Source organism: Suillus fuscotomentosus, assembly GCF_016647785.1.
Source record: "Suillus fuscotomentosus strain FC203 chromosome Unknown F5891scaffold_526, whole genome shotgun sequence".
In the NCBI taxonomy this organism is placed as follows: domain Eukaryota; kingdom Fungi; phylum Basidiomycota; class Agaricomycetes; order Boletales; family Suillaceae; genus Suillus; species Suillus fuscotomentosus.
Window position 1 is genome coordinate 1 of NW_024540038.1, and position 20,479 is coordinate 20,479.

At 45.1% G+C, this 20,479-nt stretch overlaps 6 protein-coding genes across 6 annotated transcripts; 3 read left to right on the plus strand and 3 right to left on the minus strand.

Annotated features, from left to right (window-relative positions):
* Positions 1–44: 44 nt before the first annotated feature.
* F5891DRAFT_990894 (uncharacterized protein) lies at positions 45–447 on the minus strand (the record flags this gene model as incomplete). The annotated part of the gene is made up of 3 exons (XM_041378098.1): positions 45–254; positions 304–353; positions 401–447. Coding segments are annotated over 3 exons (307 nt in total), but the record flags the coding sequence as incomplete, so codon positions are not given.
* Positions 448–850: 403 nt separating this feature from the next.
* Positions 851–2,202, plus strand: F5891DRAFT_972444 (uncharacterized protein; the record flags this gene model as incomplete). Its single annotated transcript, XM_041376367.1, has 7 exons — positions 851–1,128; positions 1,183–1,291; positions 1,335–1,528; positions 1,578–1,710; positions 1,761–1,889; positions 1,939–2,084; positions 2,136–2,202. 7 exons carry the CDS (start codon positions 851–853, stop codon positions 2,200–2,202), a joined length of 1,056 nt encoding a protein of 351 aa, XP_041216161.1.
* Positions 2,203–4,404: 2,202 nt separating this feature from the next.
* F5891DRAFT_990896 (uncharacterized protein) lies at positions 4,405–4,790 on the minus strand (the record flags this gene model as incomplete). Its single annotated transcript, XM_041378099.1, has 2 exons — positions 4,405–4,583; positions 4,631–4,790. 2 exons carry the CDS (start codon positions 4,788–4,790, stop codon positions 4,405–4,407), a joined length of 339 nt encoding a protein of 112 aa, XP_041216162.1.
* Positions 4,791–14,191: 9,401 nt separating this feature from the next.
* Positions 14,192–15,103, plus strand: F5891DRAFT_990897 (uncharacterized protein; the record flags this gene model as incomplete). Its single annotated transcript, XM_041378100.1, has 4 exons — positions 14,192–14,294; positions 14,338–14,413; positions 14,657–14,697; positions 14,850–15,103. The coding sequence occupies 4 exons, from the start codon at positions 14,192–14,194 to the stop codon at positions 15,101–15,103; spliced, it is 474 nt and encodes a 157-aa protein (XP_041216163.1).
* Positions 15,104–17,041: 1,938 nt separating this feature from the next.
* F5891DRAFT_1094120 (uncharacterized protein) lies at positions 17,042–19,324 on the minus strand. The gene is made up of 7 exons (XM_041363516.1): positions 19,081–19,324; positions 18,922–19,018; positions 18,109–18,871; positions 18,045–18,054; positions 17,797–17,992; positions 17,390–17,746; positions 17,042–17,338 (listed from the first exon to the last, which is right to left on the minus strand). The coding sequence occupies exons 1-7, from the start codon at positions 19,110–19,112 to the stop codon at positions 17,192–17,194; spliced, it is 1,602 nt and encodes a 533-aa protein (XP_041216164.1). The 5' UTR covers positions 19,113–19,324; the 3' UTR covers positions 17,042–17,191.
* A 290-nt stretch (positions 19,325–19,614) lies between these two features.
* Positions 19,615–20,479, plus strand: F5891DRAFT_579778 (cytochrome P450). Its single transcript, XM_041372343.1, has 3 exons — positions 19,615–19,935; positions 19,996–20,125; positions 20,178–20,479. The coding sequence occupies exons 1-3, from the start codon at positions 19,752–19,754 to the stop codon at positions 20,398–20,400; spliced, it is 537 nt and encodes a 178-aa protein (XP_041216165.1). The 5' UTR covers positions 19,615–19,751; the 3' UTR covers positions 20,401–20,479.

The window sequence follows — 20,479 nt, forward strand, 5'->3', positions numbered from 1 at the left end:
ATCCCATTCCAAAAATTCTGGAGAGAGGCCAGGAGAAGGGGCACCCTCGGCAATTTGAGGGACGATCGGCAGGCAAACATCCGAAGGCATGTGACGCTCGAGGTTATCGGCGCGGTAGTATTCCTCAAGCCATCTATACCTGTATGTCATCATCTTGTCGGAAAGGTACACAATGGTATCTTCAGCTGTGCTTAATTTTTGCTTGACTTGATCCAGCTCAGATTCTACTTCGCTAATGGATCGGTTGTCCATAACTAGGTGAATATTTTTTAAGTCTTGTCTTGCAAGTTCTAACAATCTTACCTGCAGTCTGTGTTCCTCTATCGACCAATCGATTGTTCGGATGGAATTTCCTGCAAGGTGAGTTTTATGAGTTTCTTTAGAATACATAATCACTCACCTGCAATCAGTGCCGATTTGAGGGTCATCCACATCACAGTTGCTCATTGCACACACCGAGGGAAATTGGAACCTTAAGGTAAATGAGCTTGTGTTGACCGCGTGCTCAGATTGATTGAAGAAAACTTACCTTAGTGTAACGTCATTTGCAACATGGATGCATCGTGGTAAATGCTCCAGAGAAGGTGAGTCGGGTGTTTGATATTCAACAGCTATATTGATGGGTATCATGATGCTGATAGTTACCGCAACAGCCGATTTATGCATGGACGTGTGGATAGCGCTGTGGCTGACGTAATGCGCTGCACAGTATCGCTGAGCGGTTGGCGCTACAACAGTGTTACGATATCAATAGCGGTGGATGTCGGGGGTAATAGCGTGTTTGAACTGGGGGTATATAAAGGTCTCATGTACTCCACGTATCTCAGCTGCTTGCTTACTTTAACTTGTCATGACTGATGACGAAAATCAAGCTAGCGATCCTTCACGCAAGCATTGTGGTTCCGCGCTCCATTCGGGCCCACGCAAAAAAGGGCAAGTCATATTTCACTTGGTTCACAGTACCTTCCTCATTGTCTTGCACAGGACTTCATCTAACCCCCTTGCTCTTCACGGCCGGCATTTTGGTCGGACAGTGTTTGCCCTGTGCAATTATCCTGCTCTTCTGACTGCCGGTATACTGCGACTTGAAGACTTACAGGACTCTCCCATCGAAGATTATCCAGCGGAGTGAGTGCATTTTATCAATTATCTGTCGCAGGACTTGAGATTTTTTCGATGGAGCGTTCAACGCGAACATAGGGTGTTCATGGAATTAATAGATTCTTACCCTGGTCTTTTAGCTCGTTTAACGGACGGCGATGAGGAGGATATTATTCACGTGGGAGAACTGGTAAGTTTTTATTCTGCAATATCATAGTACTCATTGTTTGCAGCTAGGTAAAGGAGCCTCTGGTGCGCGAGGCGACGACACAAAGACCCTAAAATCTGCTGTCCTCGAGTGGCTTGTGCCCAGAGGACAGCCACTCATACCGCCCCTCTCCCGAAATATGAAGTCGGACCGTGGGTTCAACCATGAAGTAACCGGCAGATTGCTCTGCCCCGCGGGCCTTGACTGGTCAAACGCAGAGTAAGTCCTTGTCACCATCATATCGACTAACCATCATAACCCTACCCAGAACCAAGCAGAGTCTGAAGAGCGGTGAAATTGCCGTCCGTGGTGATCAATGGCCCGTATTCTTATATTCTGGATACGAGTATGATCCTGATGATCCATGGAAGGGTTTACTCAAAAGTGAGATACTAATTTTCGTAAGTTTCGATTCATTGCCAGTAAATTTCATACTCTAAGCAATATACAGGGCTTTAAACACGTCTTTACATCTCCGAGCTCGGTGGATAGGGAGCCAAAGGCTATGCGCTCTGGTAATGCTTACTTGCATGGTATGAAATCCGTGACTAAAGGTTCTCTAGCTTATATTGCTACCCAGGTACATAGATTCCATTATGCATGCCTTCCCCTGCTGATTGCTCCTTCAGATTCAGTTTTCCTTAAGTTCGTTGTCGGTGTTTTCACGTACTGACACAGTTACGGACTCGGAAATTTTTTATCATAGTATTCTTGACTTACTAGAGGATCCTGACGAGATTGAGGAAGTTACTGACTTGATGACGTGGTGGACAAGGTTTGTAATGCATCTCGTCAGCTCCAATCTCTACATTTACACCTTTCATAGTCGCGTGTTTCCTAATTCTTCTTCACAGCGCACTATAAGCAAAAACAGTGCGCTGTTCAAGATTTGAGCCAAATGTGCTGCCTTGCTAGCCACTACTGGCACCAATTAGTCATTATTTTTATAACTGTACTGTATTCTAATGCAATTGATGTTGGCTTTCTATATGAAGCTATATGTAACTTGCTTTGGCGAAATAACCGAATGTCAGAAGCTTTTTTTATAACATTGATAATGGTTTCTGGCATCAGAAGCTGCCCCTGTAATGGTAGATATTCTCTGCTGACTGAGGCCACGTTGTCATGGCTTGATAATGTAATGTCAGAGCTCAATTTGCGGTCAGGAATGGTGGCTTCCCCCACTGCAACCTGCCCCTATAATGGTAGATATTCTCTGCTGACTGAAGCCACCTTGTCATGGCTTGATAATGTGGTGTCAGTGCTCAACTCGCAGTCAGTGCTTGCCCCATCAGAAACCACCCATATAACATTGGTTATATCTGATAGATTTTCAACAGCTTGCTGGCACATTGTTAGTGATTGTAGATTATATCATTAGAAGCTGACTATACAAGGCTAGACATATTAGGTGCACCTTACTACAAGATGATAACCTGTTATTGTGCACTAGCACACTGTCAGTGATATGATAATTTAATATCATACTGCATCACATTGAAATTGATGGTGGCTTCCACAGTTAGAATCTACCTATTTAAAGTTAGACATCCTCAGTAAAGAATGAGCAACTTGATAGGGCAATGATAACTCAATACCAAGCCCTGACACTTTTTCATCAATGGTAGCTTCCAACATTGAAAGCTGCCTATCTAAAGCTAGATACACTCAGTAGTTGGGCAGCATCTTGAATAGGCATAATAATTCAATATAATTCAGTATCACCCCCTGGCATAGTGTTAGTGATTATATACCCTACCATTGCAAGCTACCCCTGTAATTGCAGGCATGGTTGATAGTACATTGACATCTTGATATGACACGATAATCCAATACCATCCCATACCACACTGTCATTGATGGCAACATCTGTAATCAATTATGATATATGTTATTGATATTATACATTAAATAAAGCTAGCTAAATCTTTGTCAAACACAAGTCAGATACCTGATGCAGATCCCAGCGTCAACACCAATATCGTCAGCAGCAAAATCTTCTAGGGTTTCCATCAGATATTCGATACTGGTCTTGTTGATAAAGGCTTCGTGGGTTGATGTAGCACCACCCATGACTATGCATCGACACCTGACAGGACCTGATCTGAAATATCAGGCATACCATCCCCAGAATCTCGACTGCGATAGTTTAAGTAGGCGTCAACGAGACGATCTATCTGAAGGCCCCAATGAGCGGTTTGAGTATTGATGCATTGTAAAGATACAACAATGCTTGATACTATACGAAGTAAGTGTCAGCACTATAAAAATGTTGTAGTGGTCTTGCACAGCCTAGTCTGCTATACTTGGTAGACAAGTGTGTTCGACCCAAGGGGTTTGCTATTGGAATAAGTTAGTCCGATGCCAAAGTGTCGGCCGATGTTTTTGGGTTTAGCGGGTTAGCGGGTTTCAGGTGCGGGTTCGGCAGGTTAGTGTCGGGTCAGGGAAACGATTGTCGGGTATAGCGAGCGGTATGCGGAATATCAATAATGACGGGAGTTTCGGATAGAAAGAGCGGTAATATTCGCAATGTCAACTAAGAACTACGAAAATATCGGGTTTGACCACAAAGCGTCAGGAAACGGCTCCCTACTACTTGGATGATGAATATGCTATGTGGGTACCAATATATATATAAGTACGTAGAAATCCGGAACCCTATAGGCGAAAGTAGTGGCCGAAGAATTTCGGGTCTGATGTACATGTAAATAAACACGAGGCGCTGCAGACTATGGGAAAACATGTAATAGTGCTGGCTACGATGTGAGTAATGTGCGAAATAATCAACTACGCACCTAGTGGGGCTAGCTGACAAGACAAGACACGGATAGGACAAGAGCACGGGAAAAATGTCGGGTCCGATGCAGCCGATGTGTCGGGTCCGCTGGTCAAAGTGTCGTGTTCGGCGGGTATGTGTCGGGTTGCATCGGGAAGTGAATATTGAGCAACGAACATTTGACATGATGCGTGGAATGGCTGAATACAAGCCTAGCGCGAGCTCGAGTGCTACAGCGTTCTCCCCAAATTTGTGGATCAATGTGATGACTACAATGGGTGTTAATATTTGAAGAGTTGTACACAGTGGTGAATATGTACTATCCAGTTAGATCCGCCAGTTGATGAGCAAGGTCTTCAAATGCCTCATGCTCCCCACCTGCGTGACTGAGGTCAAAGGCCTCTTCACCTGGAGGCACTGTATGGGTGAACACCTCCACATCCATTCCAAAATCTGCCATCATATTTTCAACGCGGCTTCGGTCCTCTGCTGACATTTCTAATACAACAATAAGTGTTAATGATAAAAAAGAAAATAGTACATACCTTGTATAGCAGCCTGGCGGCTGGAATCTGCCTCTGCCATACGCTGGCTTTGTTTGCCGGCTGCCAGGACTTTGGAATAGCGATGACCCCCTCTAAAACCATGGGAAATGATGGATTTCGAGAGCCCTTTGACCCTCCCGACACCTGAGGCATGAGGCATTACTGGGTTGGGGCGACGAAAGCACGAGGGAGGCGGGAAATGGCAGGTACGAAGGAGGTCGACAACGAAGGTACGAAGGAGGATGACCACAACAAAGGCACGAGGGAGGTGGGAAACAGGGTACGAAGGAGGACGACAATGAATGCACAAAGGAGGGCGACGACAAAAGCACAAGGGAGGCGGGATACGGCAGGTACTATGAGGGACGTCGACGACAAAGGTACGAAGGAGGTTGACGATGAAGGCACGAGGGAGGTGGGAAATGGCAGGAACGAAGGAGGTTGACGACAACGACGACAAAGGCGGAACAATGAAGGCACGATGGAGGCGGGGAACGGCAGGGACGATGAGCACAGTGATGAGGAGAGCTAGGAAGCATGAGAAGGGCCCCTTGGTTCGAATTAGGAAGCGTAGCAGGCGTTGCCGAGCGTGCCGAATTAAAATAGGAATATGATGCAATTGAGGCAGGGCGGGATGCTCACTGAATATAGCCTATGTGCACGCGCGCACGCCCACCATAGTGAGGTGTACATAGTTTTTTTGAAGGTATTCTGAGGAGCTGGGGCACTATTTAACGCTGGTGTAGGGATTTGATGAAACCAAGCCTAATTATGGTTGGCGAGACACGTAACTACCAAGTATAATAAGGCTTATTGATAGGGCAACCCAGGTGGAAAAGACACTTTTTCCCGCCCAACGTGGGTTCAAGTGTCACACCGGATCGGATCTAAGGGTCCGAAGTCCAGAAGAGAAGCTTGACTATATGGGATATGACAATTGGTAGCATAATGACATAAGATGCATATTTAAGGATTTGTAACCTTTTTGTCACCAAATACTCTCCTGTCTCCTGTCTCCTGTCTCCTGTCTCCCGTCTCCCGTCTCCCGTCTCCCGTCTCCCGTCTCCCGTCTCCCGTCTCCCGTCTCCCGTCTCCCGCCTTCTTATTTCCCATTTTTCCATCCTCCCATCTCATGTTCTCATGTTCTCCAATTATTAAGTCTCTCCCATTCTCCCTGTTTCCAATCCCCAATTTTCTATCTTCCAATGTGACTGCCGTCCAGGAAGGCCCACATAAGGGATGTCACACATGATTTGTTGCCTGCAATGCCTGCCGTCCCGGACGGCCACTGTGTGAGTGAGAGTCATACATGTTTTGTGTATGCATCCACGCAGTGGCCGTCCGGGACGGCAGTCACTGCAGGAAATGTAGTATGTGGAAATGTAGTATGTGGAAATGTAGTATGTGGAAATGTAGTATGTGGAAATGTAGTATGTGGAAATGTAGTATGTGGAAATGTAGTATGTGGAAATGTAGTATGTGGAAATGTAGTATGTGGAAACGTAGTATGTGTGATGCCCACCTACTTTTGGCCTTCCCGGACGGCCACTGTGTGAGTGGGCGTCACACATGCTGTGTGGCCTGCAGTGACTGCCGTCCCGGACGGCCACTGCGTGGATGCATACACAAAACATGTGTGACTCTCACTCACACAGTGGCCGTCCGGGACGGCAGGCATTGCAGGCCACACAACATGTGTGACGCCCACTCACACAGTGGCCGTCCCGGACGGCCACCAATTTCATTGCTGTTGTGGCAGATTATACTGCTATGTTAGTGCTTTCTTGTGAGTGCTTTCTTGGACCCTTTCCTGCACTGATCTGTCTTATTTACTAAATAGTGCAAGAAAGCACCTACAGAAAGCACCAAAGCACAATAACGATAAAGATTGCCTGGCACATGGCACGTTCACGGTGCGGATGCTCATTGTGGCTATCGATGAATGAGTGAGCACTTTCCTAGTACTTCTACAGGTGCTTTTGCAGGTCGATCCGGTGCTTCTTGTGAGTGCTATAAGGAAGTTGTTTGGTTGGATGGTGCTTTGAGGAGATAGCTTTCCCCTGCCTTAATATTGTACAGATCATTGTGTGAGAGCTGTGTGGGGAATCAGGGTGTGCTTTGCCTGAGCTTTCTGTGTGCTTTCCGTGTGCTTTTCCGTGTGCTTTCGGAGGAACTGAGTGCATTCTGTGCTTTCATGTGGATGCTATATAAGGAAATTACGTTGCCTGTAAAGGGAAGACGCTTTTGGGAGGTGGCTTTCGACCTGCCTTGTATGGCAGGAGCTTTTGCCCCCCCAAGCTGGGGGGCGAAGTTCTGATTATTAGATTCCCTAACTTGAATCTACTCAATCTTCCCTCGAACATACTTCCCTCTGAAGCCTCCTCAGCTTCAGTCTCTAGTATCTTTTCTTAGGTGCTCATCGCGCCTAAGTCTACCTCGATCGACAACTCATCATTCGGACAAGACTGTCCTTACTTTGAGATCGTCAGTGACTTTGAAGACATTCGTCTTAGAAGTCACGTGACACGCGCGTCTCTGATATCTGCCGACTCGTCGTCGCCAGTCTCAGTCGCTACACCGGACCCTTCCGGTTACGTCACGAACGTTAGCGGACGACGCCCCTCTTAGGGCTCCGTATAACAGATCTATTTGAGTGCGTAACACTTCTCTCATACTTCTCACATGCTTCTTATATACTTCTCATGCATTTATCACATAGATCTTACACACTTCTGGCATACTTATCATATTATAAGTAACTAAGCTAACACGGTAACTATCAGGCCTGATATTCAATTGGATAATGCACATATATACATATATATTGGACTGACCACAGGATTGTATCTCCAGTTTCCAGTTTCCATCTTTCTGTTATCTCTGTTTCTATCTTGCTTGGAATTTTGACAAAAGTAAAAATGCAATCTACTACTTGTCTTCCAGAACAACACAAGTACCCAAATGTTCCTGCAACCATTATACTTTACATCTTGCATGTACTTCTCATGCACTTCTCATCTACTTCTGATAGACTTCTCTCGCACACTTCTCACACACTTCTCATATACTTCTCATGCACATCTCGCACACTTCTTACACACTTCTCATATACTTCTCATGCACTTCTCAAGACTTCTCTCGCACACTTCTCACACACTTCTGATGTACTTCTCATGCAATTCTCATACACTTCTCATGCACTTCTCAAGACTTCTCGCACACTTCTCATGCACTTCTCAAGACTTCTCGCACACTTCTCATATACTTCTCATGCACTTCTCGCACACTTCTCACACACTTCTGATGTACATCTCATGCAATTCTCAAGCACTTCTCACACACTTCTCGCACACTTCTCATGCAATTCTCAAGTACTTCTCACACACTTCTCACACACTTCTCAGGACTTCTCGCTCACTTCTCATATACCTCTCATGCACTTCTCACACACTTCTCACACACTTCTGATGTACTTCTCATGCAATTCTCAAGTACTTCTCACACACTTCTCATGCACTTCTCAAGACTTCTCGCACACTTCTCATATACTTCTCATGCACTTCTCATACACTTCTCACACACTTCTGATGTACATCTCATGCAATTCTCAAGCACTTCTCACACACTTCTCGCACACTTCTCATGCACTTCTTGCACACTTCTCACACACTTCTGATGTACTTCTCATGCAATTCTCAAGCACTTCTTGCACACTTCTCACACACTTCTCATGCACTTCTCGCACACTTCTCATGCACTTCTCGCACACTTCTCATACACTTCTCAAGATTTCTCACTCACTTCTCACTCACTTCTCAAGACTTCTCGCACACTTCTCACACACTTCTCATATACTTCTCAAGTACTTCTCGCACACTTCTCATAAACTTCTAATGCACTTCTCGCTCACTTCTCAAGACTTCTCACACACTTCTCATATACTTCTCATGCACTTCTCGCACACTTCTCACACACTTCTGATGTACTTCTCATGCAATTCTCAAGTACTTCTCAGACACTTCTCATGCACTTCTCATGCACGTCTCAAGACTTCTCGCACACTTCTCATATACTTCTCATGCACTTCTCAAGATTTCTCACTCACTTCTCAAGACTTCTCGCACACTTCTCACACACTTCTCATATACTTCTCAAGTACTTCTCGCACACTTCTGATGTACTTCTCATGCAATTCTCAAGTACTTCTCACACACTTCTCATACACTTCTAATGCACTTCTCGCTCACTTCTCAAGACTTCTCACACACTTCTCATATACTTCTCATGCACTTCTCACACACTTCTCACACACTTCTGATGTACTTCTCATGCAATTCTCAAGCACTTCTCACACACTTCTCATGCAATTCTCAAGACTTCTTGCACACTTCTCATGCACTTCTTGCACACTTCTCACACACTTCTGATGTACTTCTCATGCAATTCTCAAGCACTTCTCGCACACTTCTCACACACTTCTCATGCACTTCTCGCACACTTCTCATACACTTCTCAAGATTTCTCACTCACTTCTCACTCACTTCTCAAGACTTCTCGCACACTTCTCACACACTTCTCAAGTACTTCTCGCACACTTCCCACACACTTCTCATGCACTTTTCAGGATTTCTCACTCACTTCTCAAGACTTCTCATATACTTCTCACACACTTTTCCCACACTTCTCACTCACTTCTCATATACTTTTGACACTCTTCTTTATATACTTCTCATCAACTTCTCATGCACTTCTCACACCGAAACTGCACCACAGACTATGCAGGCAGTGGTGGGTAGCCTGGAGGCTGCCTCGAGCCTCACCTGAGCTAGAACCTGTCCTTCTGTCTATGTGTGACTGCTAGACAATTAGCCATTTGGCTAGAGAAGGTTCAACATATTGAAGTCATAATACTTTGTCATTCATTTCCTATCAAGACATATATTTATTGTGTGGAGAATTGTGTCATATGTTGTTACATTTTCAGCTTGATTGTTTACTGTATGTATGTATGTGTGTGAAAACCTCATGAGCACATGAGCATTTCTGATACTGTTCTCCCTTTCTTTGTAAGATTTACCTCTCATGTACTTCTCATGCAGTTCATATACACTACATGCACAAATCTCACACCTTTCATACACTTCTTATGTACTTCTCATCTACTTCTCATGCACTTCTCGCATCCTTCTCACTAGCACATACTTCTCACATACTTTGCACACATCTCATATACTTCTCATGCATGTCTCACACACTTCTCATCTACTTTGCATCTACTTCTCTTGCACTTCTCATGTACTATTGCACACTTCTCATAGACTTCTCATGCACTTTGTGTATACTGCTTGCACATGTCTCACACACATCTCATATGCTTCTCATCTACTTCTCACACACATCTTGTATACTTCTCATGAACCTCTCATCTAATTCTCATGCATTTCTCAATTGACTACTCACGCACTTCTCATACACTTCATACTAGCAAACACTCATTCTGCCTTCAGCACAGGAAGCAAACAGAACCTACAATAGGGAAAATACTTGTGTTGCATATTGTGCTGCAGTGGTGATTGAGTTAGCGCTCGAAAACACATGACAAATCCACATGAGTTTTCACAAAGAGCTTTAAGCAAGGTAAGTGAAAACCATGTGGCTCTAAACATATATAGGCGAAAACCACGTGAGCGCCTGTGCGTTTCCAAAACTGTTCTCCCTTTTTTCTTAAGATTTATTTCCCAATTTTCCCTGCCTCCCATCTCCCACTGTGTCCCATGTCCTCCTGTCTCCTGTTTGGTGAAATACACAAGATAAATGAAATCTGTGAAAGTCACATGAGTGCCCAAGTGTTTCTAAAACTGTCATACTTTACTCCTTAGATGTCCATTTTAGGCCTAGGGAGAAATTCCCTAGGCTGGAGCTCAGCTCCTCCCACTCATTTATTTGACATATACATTCCATACACTTCTCATGAAAGTCAAGCAAGCAAAGTGTCTTAGTGAATAAGTGAGGTCATTTTTCCACCCTGGTATATAATATTTTTTAGGGGGGAGGGGGGTATTTGTCCAATATCTCTACTTCTCACTTCTCACCACTTCTCATGTACTTCTCATCACTTCTCACTTACTTCTCATATACTTCTCATCACTTCTCACCACTTCTCATTACTTCTCACCACTTCTCACTTACTTCTCATGTACTTCTCACTACTTCTCACTTACTTCTCACCACTTCTCACTTACTTCTCATGTACTTCTCATCACTTCTCACTTACTTCTCATGTACTTCTCATCACTTCTCACTTACTTCTCATGTACTTCTCATCACTTCTCACTACTTCTCACTTACTTCTCACTTTACTTCTCACTTCTCATTTTGGATTTCTCACTTCTCACTTTTGACTTCTCACTTCTCGTATTACATAATCCATTTCTCATATTTCACATCTCATTTTTCATATTTCACTTCTCACTTCTCATATTTCTCACTTCTCACTTCTCATTATACCCCCCTCCCCCCTATGGGGGATTATACTATTAGGTGGCAAGACAGGCCAACCAATTTGCCATTGAGTTGGCTGTGTCTGGCATGGAGGACAGTAAGAGACAAAGCCTACTCACAACCACGTCATGACTCGCATTAATCAAGCATTCCACCACTTGCTGGAGCTGATGACTTCTCTTACCATCCTCCATGAGAGTCAAATCAATGGCAAATTGGGAAAGAGAACTTTGATAGAGTCCAGAGCTTCCTGCATTTCTGATCAGATGGAGGGAGATATGAGGTTGGGATGGGTGGACCCTCATATGGATGTGCGCCATGATGCGGCTGCAAGCTGGCTTAGTGTCCTGCAATTCTGTATGACAGACACAGCCAAACCAATGGCACATTGGGCGAGAGAGGTTTCATAGAGTCCAGAGCTTCCTGCCTCTCCAACCAGATGGAGGGAGTTACGAGGTTGGGAAGGGTGGGACCCTTGTATGGCCGGAAGACTGATGAGCTCATCCAGGTGATTCAAGATGAAGCATAGTCCATGTAACTGTTCTGATATCTATTCTAGACATGCACAAGTCACGAAATTACCACCTACTTCTTAGCATTCAAACATGTAGCAAGTTCCTTGCTATCTTGTTCATCATTGAAGACAACATTGCAGAGCTTGCTGTATGGAACTGGAAAATAGGCGAACTCATCCTTGTGATTCTAGACATGCACTAGTTGTAAAATCACCACCTTCGCCTTCTTCACCTCTCATTCAAAAATGTAGCGAGCTCCTTGCTGTCTTATTTATCATACAAGACAAAAAACTCGAGGGCTCATCATATGGAAATAGAAACAGGTGAATCAATACTGGTGAGTCAAGATGAACCAGTTTGAACACTGAAATCATGGCAGGATGAGGATTTGAACCAGGTCCTTCCTAATGAGTTTGCCTGTTTTCCATTTCCACATAGCAAGCTCTTAAGTGTTGTCCTGCCACGATTTCAGCTACAAATATGTGAACACTATATTTCTAGACACCATGAAACATAACCACCTCATTGTGCTGCCTCCGCATTTTTTCTGCTTATGTAAGCAGGCCCACCTCGACCAATGATTGATTTTTCCAACCTTCATATGATTTGCTTGGCTTCAAATAGACGTTTCAAGTGGGGGTAGAGAGCCCTCTGAGCACGATTGCAATGCCATTTTCATTCAAAAATCGCATTTCAAAGTTATGAATGTCTGGAATGCTGAAGCCTCCAACACAAGGTCTATTGCTTCAGCCTTTATATCACTTGCATGACTCGATCTCAGGCTCATTACAAAGGTAATTCATCCATATATATTCAGCAGCAACAGAAATTAGATAAGTCAAAGTGTTGTTCTAAATTTGCCCAAGTCCACCGCTTTTGCTTATGTAAGCTGTGTTGCCCCTGTCATGCTGCCTCACTCGATGATTGATTTTTTCAGCCTTCATGTGACTTGTCTGACTCCATATCAAACTTGATCTAGAGGTTATTGACCAATCTGAATGAGATGGCAATGCTTATTTGATCCAAAAAAATCAGGTTTGAGAGTCATGCTACCCCCTCCCCCCCACCTACTTCACCAAGAGGCATGATTCCATGTCAATAATGATGTGAAAAGGATGTTCCCAGTGTTTAAGGATAATAATAATAGATTTGAGATGGTTTCATAGTGTGCTGAACCAATATCAAATGTGATGTGCCAGTTTGCCTGATACCCCCCCTCAAAGATCGATTTTTCTAGGCTTCCCATGTCTTGCCAGGAGTCTAAAAGTATGTTTCCTGGGGGTTCTTGATGCCTCTGAACACGATGGTAAAGCTAGTTTTGTCAGGAAAAATCAGGCTGTTGAGATATGCAGGGTCCCCCTCCCCCCCCAAACTCATATATCATCATATTATGTAAATACCGGTATAAAAGTATGTTCCTACTGTTTTCCAATCATAGAAATTGATTGAGAATAGTATCAGAGCTATTTGAGTCCATCCTGATTAAAATATGTGAGTTTTCCTGATATCCCTTTCAAAGATCGATTTTTCTAGGCTTCCCATGACTTGCTTGTCCTCTAAAAGTATTTTTCCGGAGTGCTCTTAATGTCCCTGAATACGATGGTAAAGCCCGTTTAGTCAGGAAAAATCAGGTTGTTGAGATATAGAAGGTCCTCCTCCCCCCTCCTACCCCATATATCTTACTATGGTCAGTTTTAACTCAAAACCGATACTGTAAATCATGGTCCTAGTGTTTTTAAGACGTAGAAATCGATTGGTGATGGTCCCAGGGTCTCTGGAGGTCAATGATATTGAGTTTGGTCACAGGTATAAAAAAGTCAGTATTTTGACATTATCTCCACATCCCAACCGCCGTTTTCTTTTGTTCTGGGCTCATATTGATCCTTGGGAGTCCCTCTAAAATATGTACCAGCCCAAGAGGAGAACAAAGTTTTGAACTTTGAAACCTATTTCTGTTTTGACCATATAAATGCTGAGTTGATCCAAAAAAATCAGGTTTGAGAGTCATGCTACCCCCTCCCCCCACCTACTTCACCCAGAGGCATGATTTCATGTCAATATTGATGTGAAAAGGATGTTCCCAGTGTTTAATGATCATAATAATAGATTTGAGATGATTTGATAGCGTTCTGAACCAATATGGAATGTGATGTGCGAGTTTGCCTGATACCCCCCCTCAAAGATCGATTTTTCTAGGCTTCCTATGTCTTGCAAGGACTCCAAAAGTATGTTTCCTGGGGGTTCTTGATGCCTCGGAACACGATGGTAAAGCTAGTTTTGTCAGGAAAAATCAGGCCGTTGAGATATGCAGGGTCCCCCTCCCCCCCCAAACTCATATATCATGATATTATGTAAATACCGGTATATAAATGTATGTTCCTACTGTTTTCCAATCATATAAAGCGATTGAGAATAGTATAAGAGCTATTTGAGGCCATCCTGAATAGAATATGTGAGTTTTCCTGATATCCCCCTCAAAGATCGATTTTTCTAGGCTTCCCATGACTTGCTTGTCCTCTAAAAGTATTTTTCCGGAGTGCTCTTAATGTCCCTGGACACGATGGTCGAGCCCGTTTTGTCAGGAAAAATCAGGTTGTTGAGATATAGAAGGTCCTCCTCCCCCCTCCTACCCCATATATCTTACTATGGTCAGTTTTAACTCAAAACCGATACTGTAAATCATGGTACCAGTGTTTTTAAGGCATAGAAATCGATTGGTGATGATCCCAGGGTCTCTGGAGGTCGAGAATATTGAGTTTGGTCACAGGTATGAAAAAGTCGGTATTTCGACATTATCTCCACATCCCAACCGCCGTTTTCTTTTATTCCGGGCTCCTATTAATCCTTGGAAATCCCTCTAACATATGTACCAGCCCAAGAAGAGAAAAAAGTTTTGAACTTTGAAACCTATTTCTGTTTTGACCTTATAAATACCTGGACTTAGTTCGACGAATCGGCCAAATGCAAAGTTGTGACATCTGACTGCAACTGCCTGCCGGTTATCGCCGAGATGGTGTATATTACAACATCCACCTACCGTTGCAAAGGAAGGTCAGGTTGTTGAGAGCGACCATTGCTGCATAGTTGAGGACCAGTGGCAATGCACTATCATCCCTGGTTGTGATATATAACCTTTGATTGTTTTTGCAATATCTGAATAAATGCCGGTGTCATGTAAAAAATTATATGGCCGGACTGCATAGTGCTGCCACGGTCCGGTCCAGAACCATGGTTCGAACTGGACTTTTGGTCTGGTTCTCCATGGTTTGGTCCATGGTTCTCATGCCAGCCAGAACCGGACCGGAAAACGGTTCTCGGTTCTAGATCTTCCCAAACGGTCCAGTTCTGGTTCGACCTTCCCGAACCATTTCCGAACCCCAAACCCATTGTCGACTTCTACTTCAACTATGATGACGTCAAAGTGTCGTCTTCTGGATTTGCACTATTGGTTAATTAGGCTACCTTTAGCCTTTTTGAAGGTTAGTACTAATCAATCAAACTCTCATTTTTTTAACTATCACAGGACACCTGTCTCACAAGATTTTCGAACCATGCTGATCCAAATCGTTGCCCACCATTCGCAGTTCATGAGTGTCAATCCTTGTTCGAGCTCAATCCATGCTGATGACCACCACACTGTGTCCAATGCCACCAGCACCATGCGCAAATGCCCAACACATGCCAGCAAGTGCTGATGTAGCATGAATGCTTGCGGACGACACCAGGGCGCCGGAGATGGGAACAGCATGAGAGGCGGCACTCATTCTCGCTCGCATGCAGTACATGTAGACTCGACTCTGGATGGGGAGTTGCAGTGAGTGAGTCTGTCAATCCTCCTTTGAGCTCGAGCCATGCTGATCCAAGTTGTTGCCCACCGTTCACAGTGAATAAGTGTGTTGATCCTCCCTCAACTCGAGCCATGCTGATCGAAGTTGTTGTCTGCCGTTCGCTGCTGATCAAAGTCATTGCCTGCCGTTCGCAGTGTCTTAGTGAGTCCTTTTTACAATTGTTTTTTTTCATGTTTCTAACTTAATATTTATATGTACTACCTGCAGGTAAATCTCACTCACCATCTCTCACTCAGGATGTGCAGGTGTTTTCTCGCTGTTCTGAAATGATGCCATCCTCTGTCTAAACATCCAGTGTGCAGCCTTCATTGCCAAGAACTGCACCGCCCTCACTTCCTACTTTCATGTTCCTCCCGGCATGTCAGCATCTTCAGCAACTACAGAGGCAGAGATGGGTATGTAGCTATGTCATTGGAGTAGCTACTCGATGTGTAAAGTAGTATTTCAATGTATTTTTTTTCGTGCTCACCACTGAAAATTTTCGGGTTCAGTTCGAGTTCGGACCAGAAAAAAACCGAACCAGACCACAGAGAATGGTTCTCTGTGGTCCGGTTCGGGGTTCGAAGATTTTGCAGAACCGGACCATGGTCTGGTTCTCGGTTCTCATCCAGGACCCTCTGAACTGGATCGAACCGGACCACAGCAGCACTAGGACTGCATTGGACCAACACCACCTAGAGCTCAAGGTTGTCACATACCTACAATGCAGTACCAAGCTGTATCAGCTTGGTTGCTTCAAGCAAGAAGAGCTTGTCATTATACCAGCAACAAAAATTCCCTTGGTGTTGACATTAGATATGTAGTTGAAACACTAGTCTGTGTTGCTAACATCTACCAAGTATACTGTTCAGGCGACGAGCGACAGTACACTATGATCCTGCTCAGCCCTGATGAAACCTGATAGCCATGTGCACAGTTAGTCCGACATTCGATATTCTGCCAACTCCAGAATACAGTCAGCCCTGAAATTCCGCTGTGACAAGCCCTACAAAAGAAAACATACAGCTAATATTCTGAGTCGAGGAGGGTGGGTCACCCTAGGGCGGCACAATATCAGGTGCGCACCTATAACCAGGTAAGGTGCGCGGATGTCACTTCCGTATGAAGGTCTATCTGATAGGCATCAGATCACTCACCTGCCATAGCTCGAGATAGTCAGCGTCAACATGGTCATATTGTTGCTTCTTCTTCAAGGTCTTAGATGGCCTCAAAGAGGTCATCAACAGTCTGGACTTTGCATCTGTGCAACATTGACTGAGAAAATATCATTACGGAGAGGATCATCGCCTAAGACAATTCAGTTGAGTTTGTACCACAAACTCAACTGCGTTGTCTTCTGACGTTGAGAATAGGAATGGTGATGGTGTCTCGAACGGTGACCGTAGTGAGCACTGAGTGCTGCAGCGACAATGCGCTCTTGAATTTTGAAGTTTTATCTATGCTCACAGTCAAGCAGCCAACACCACGTGACCGCGGCGACCAGTCTTCAAAGTTGAGGCATCACGAAAACAAGTTCTACCATCGTTGCTCGGAACATCCTTAGTAGATAAAAGAATCCAACGTCCATTGAAATGCAGGTTATACAAGATATAATGACTATGTACACGATCATCAATCTACACCAAAAGCACCTCTAGTCTCATCAGGGTACTGTTTTACTTTACAGCCACCGCGACCTGAGTCTCACAAACTGGTCCTCACGCTTCCATCAAAGCCTGAGCGGCCTTTCTTGCATTCGCTTTCAGGCCCTCGACCTGTAACTCCATGTTGCGAATCTTTTCTCGTGCTGCGCGGAGCTCACTATTGAGCCGATCGACTTCGGCTTCTAACACGGTGGTCTTGCCCTACACATAGCTTAAGCGTCAAACTTCAAGATCGATACCAAGAGAACGTACTTCATCATCAACTTGCGTTGGCGGAGTGAGGATAACCGGAGACTCTGAGATAGGCGAAGCGAGTTGAGGCACTGGTGCCGACTCGGATCTCACTGGTGTCTGTGGTACATGTGTAGGCATGGTAACAGCTTTAGTGACAGGCGGAGGTGCACTGAACGCAGTGGGTGCGGGCACATGTGTCGGTGCAGGAGCAGGCGCCGAGGGCGTGAATGTCGATTGTGCACCATTGAACACGGCACCATTCTCGAGACTAACGAGCTTTAATGGAGCGGTCTTTCCAGCAAAGAACTCGCTTGCTGAGAGAGAAGACTCTGACGAGGCTGCAGCTGGGTAAATGTCGGATTGGAATGAGTCCGCCTGGTAATACTGTCAGTGAAGCTATCGTAAGTCTTTCAAAAAATATTTACTTTGCGAGGCACGATGAAAGCGATGGGTTCCACGGATGAGCCTGACACCTTGTACGCACGGGCAATCTCGCAATCCGACACGTTAAGGGCACGACGAGGGAGGAAACATATTCCCCGCTGGGGATCCGGAGATTTGTGTTCTGCTAGTGCGAATAGCGAGTCACTTTCGTATTCGTAGTACCGGATATTTCCATCGCTGTTGGATTTAGATTAACCACGAATAACAAACACATTCAATTCCACTTTACCCTTTGCCAGCTAGAAGTGATAATGTGAGAAAAGACGAGTCCTAAGCACATGCGAGGCGCTCACCCAAGAAAAGAATGCCATTATCACTCCAGAAAGGCATGACGACACCAGCAGACTGATCGATAGTTATCGTCTTGACACTTCCAAGACCTCCAGCTTCCCAGATGGAGACTTGACGATCACTCATCTTGCTAAAACCAGTAGTCGCAATCTTGTCAAGATCACCCATCCACACGACACGAGCGCCCTTGATACCGCCATGTGCCTCAGTGATGCGAACAGCTTCGCTTCCAACACGAGGATCAAATAGACGAAGTTTTTTGTCTCTACAGGTCGTCGCCATGAGCGTGCCGGTAGGATTGAAGGCGAGACACTGGATGGTATCGCTGTGTCCGGTGAGAACAGAACGTGGGCGATCAGTATCAGCAAGATCCCAAAGTTTAACTGTGTGTTCGCTGGAAGCACTGGCGAGGACGTTAGACGCGGTTGGATGGAAGAGAACTTGGCCGATCTTGCGTGGTGATGCATCGATCCGGGCGACAGGGTCAAAGTCTTCCGGTACCCAATGATCCTGGCCCCAGTCTTCAAAAGCGGAAGACTCGACCTTCCAAATCATGACTTTTCCATCTTCGCCGCCAGAGGCAACGATAGAGTCGTTATGTGGGGACCAATCAGTGTCGAGGACGGGGGCGGTGTGACTGCGCGCGAGGGGAATAACATCAGGAAGCTTGTGCGGGAAATTTGGGACAGCTGCAAAAGGGGAGGGGAGGGGAAGTATTGCAAATGCGCCACCTCCGGATGCATTCCAGTTAACGCTGATGTATCGCTGGGGTGGTATGTCAGCGAAGGACGGACGTGAAGAAGGAAAGTGGTCACCCCAGAGGCAGAGACAAGATTCGTATCCCATGCGCTGCCGGAGACCTTCACATTGTCATATCCATGTTCTTTCTTGGCTGCCTGTCCGAAGACATGGCTGTGGGAGACGCGATCGTTGATCAGTCTCTTGGTGTGCTGCAATCTTGGGCATGTACTCACCGATACTTAGATGCACGAACAAATCTAGACATCGTCCGCGGTTATCTGCAAACAACGAATATTCGACAGACGATGAGAACCCGTGTCCTATGCTGTTGAACGTGGAATCCAGCAACTTATGCCCCGCGGCTCTCGCCAATTAACAGTGTGTTTCGCAGATGGGCTGGCAGTTACTAGGATTCAGAATCACCGAAGAGGGGTTTACGGCGTGCGAAAGTTAGGCGGGAAGGGGGGTTATAGACGGACTGGTCACGAGGGTACGTATCAGACATAATCAGAACACGGCATAGTGGGATTTCACGGGGTTTGAACATTTCTCGACTAAGCTTCTATATATGGTAGAATCAAGTGTGTCCATACAAGTACGATATACTACGTGATGGTACGACGTTATCAACTACGGCGCAAACTCAGAACACGGTATAGTGGGGTTTCACTTTGTTTTTCTCGCTAAGCTTCTATATATAGTATAATCAAGTGTCCTCCATATAAGTACGCCTCTTGAGCTCATACTACGTGAGGGTACGTATCTGATGCATCTACTAGCTATATATGTAACTAATGGTTTCACTCTGACTCATTCAATTGTTGAATCGTCAGTTTGCAGCAAGCCGTCGATAGTATAATAAGGCGAACTAACTCACATCATGCCTCGACCATAATCCCTTCCCATGCTCTTCACTCTAGGAATATCGTGCATTATTGCCCTGCTTGTCGCTTTGCGTCTGACTCGCAGACATGTCTCCCCTTTCCCTCTGCTACCTGGTCCTCGTCCCTTACCATTTTTGGGCAACGCGCTGCAATTGGATACTAAACGTCCTTGGCTCACATATACTGCGTGGGAAAAGACATATGGTTAGTAGTAGACCAGGCTCTTTGCCAACCTCCTGGATTTGATTTCATGCCTGATCGTAGGAAAAATCTTCCGCTCCCGTGTATTTGGGATCGACATGATCATTATAAACTCCGAAATTATCGCCCAGGAGTTGCTGGAAAAGCGTTCTGCGAATTACTCTGACCGTCCCGCTCTTCGCACCAACGAATTGTATGCATTACCAGTTTCCGTTCAACTTGTTCTTCATCTACTGACGATGCAGAGCTGGAATAACTTTCAATACTGTGATGCTTCCGTATGGGGAAACTTTACGACAACATCGCAAGATATTCCATCAAGTCCTTAGGGCCGATGTTTCCATCTCGTACCACGAGATATACTCTCGCCATGCAAACGAACTAGTCATCGATCTCTTAGGTGCCACTAGGGACTCACTGCAGCATCACACCGAAGCGTTCGTACCCATTTCAAGGATGCCTTTGTGAAGTATGGTCCAGTTGACGATCAATTCTTGTGCCAGATACTCCGGATCCCTGATCATGACCGTGACATACGGACATCTCG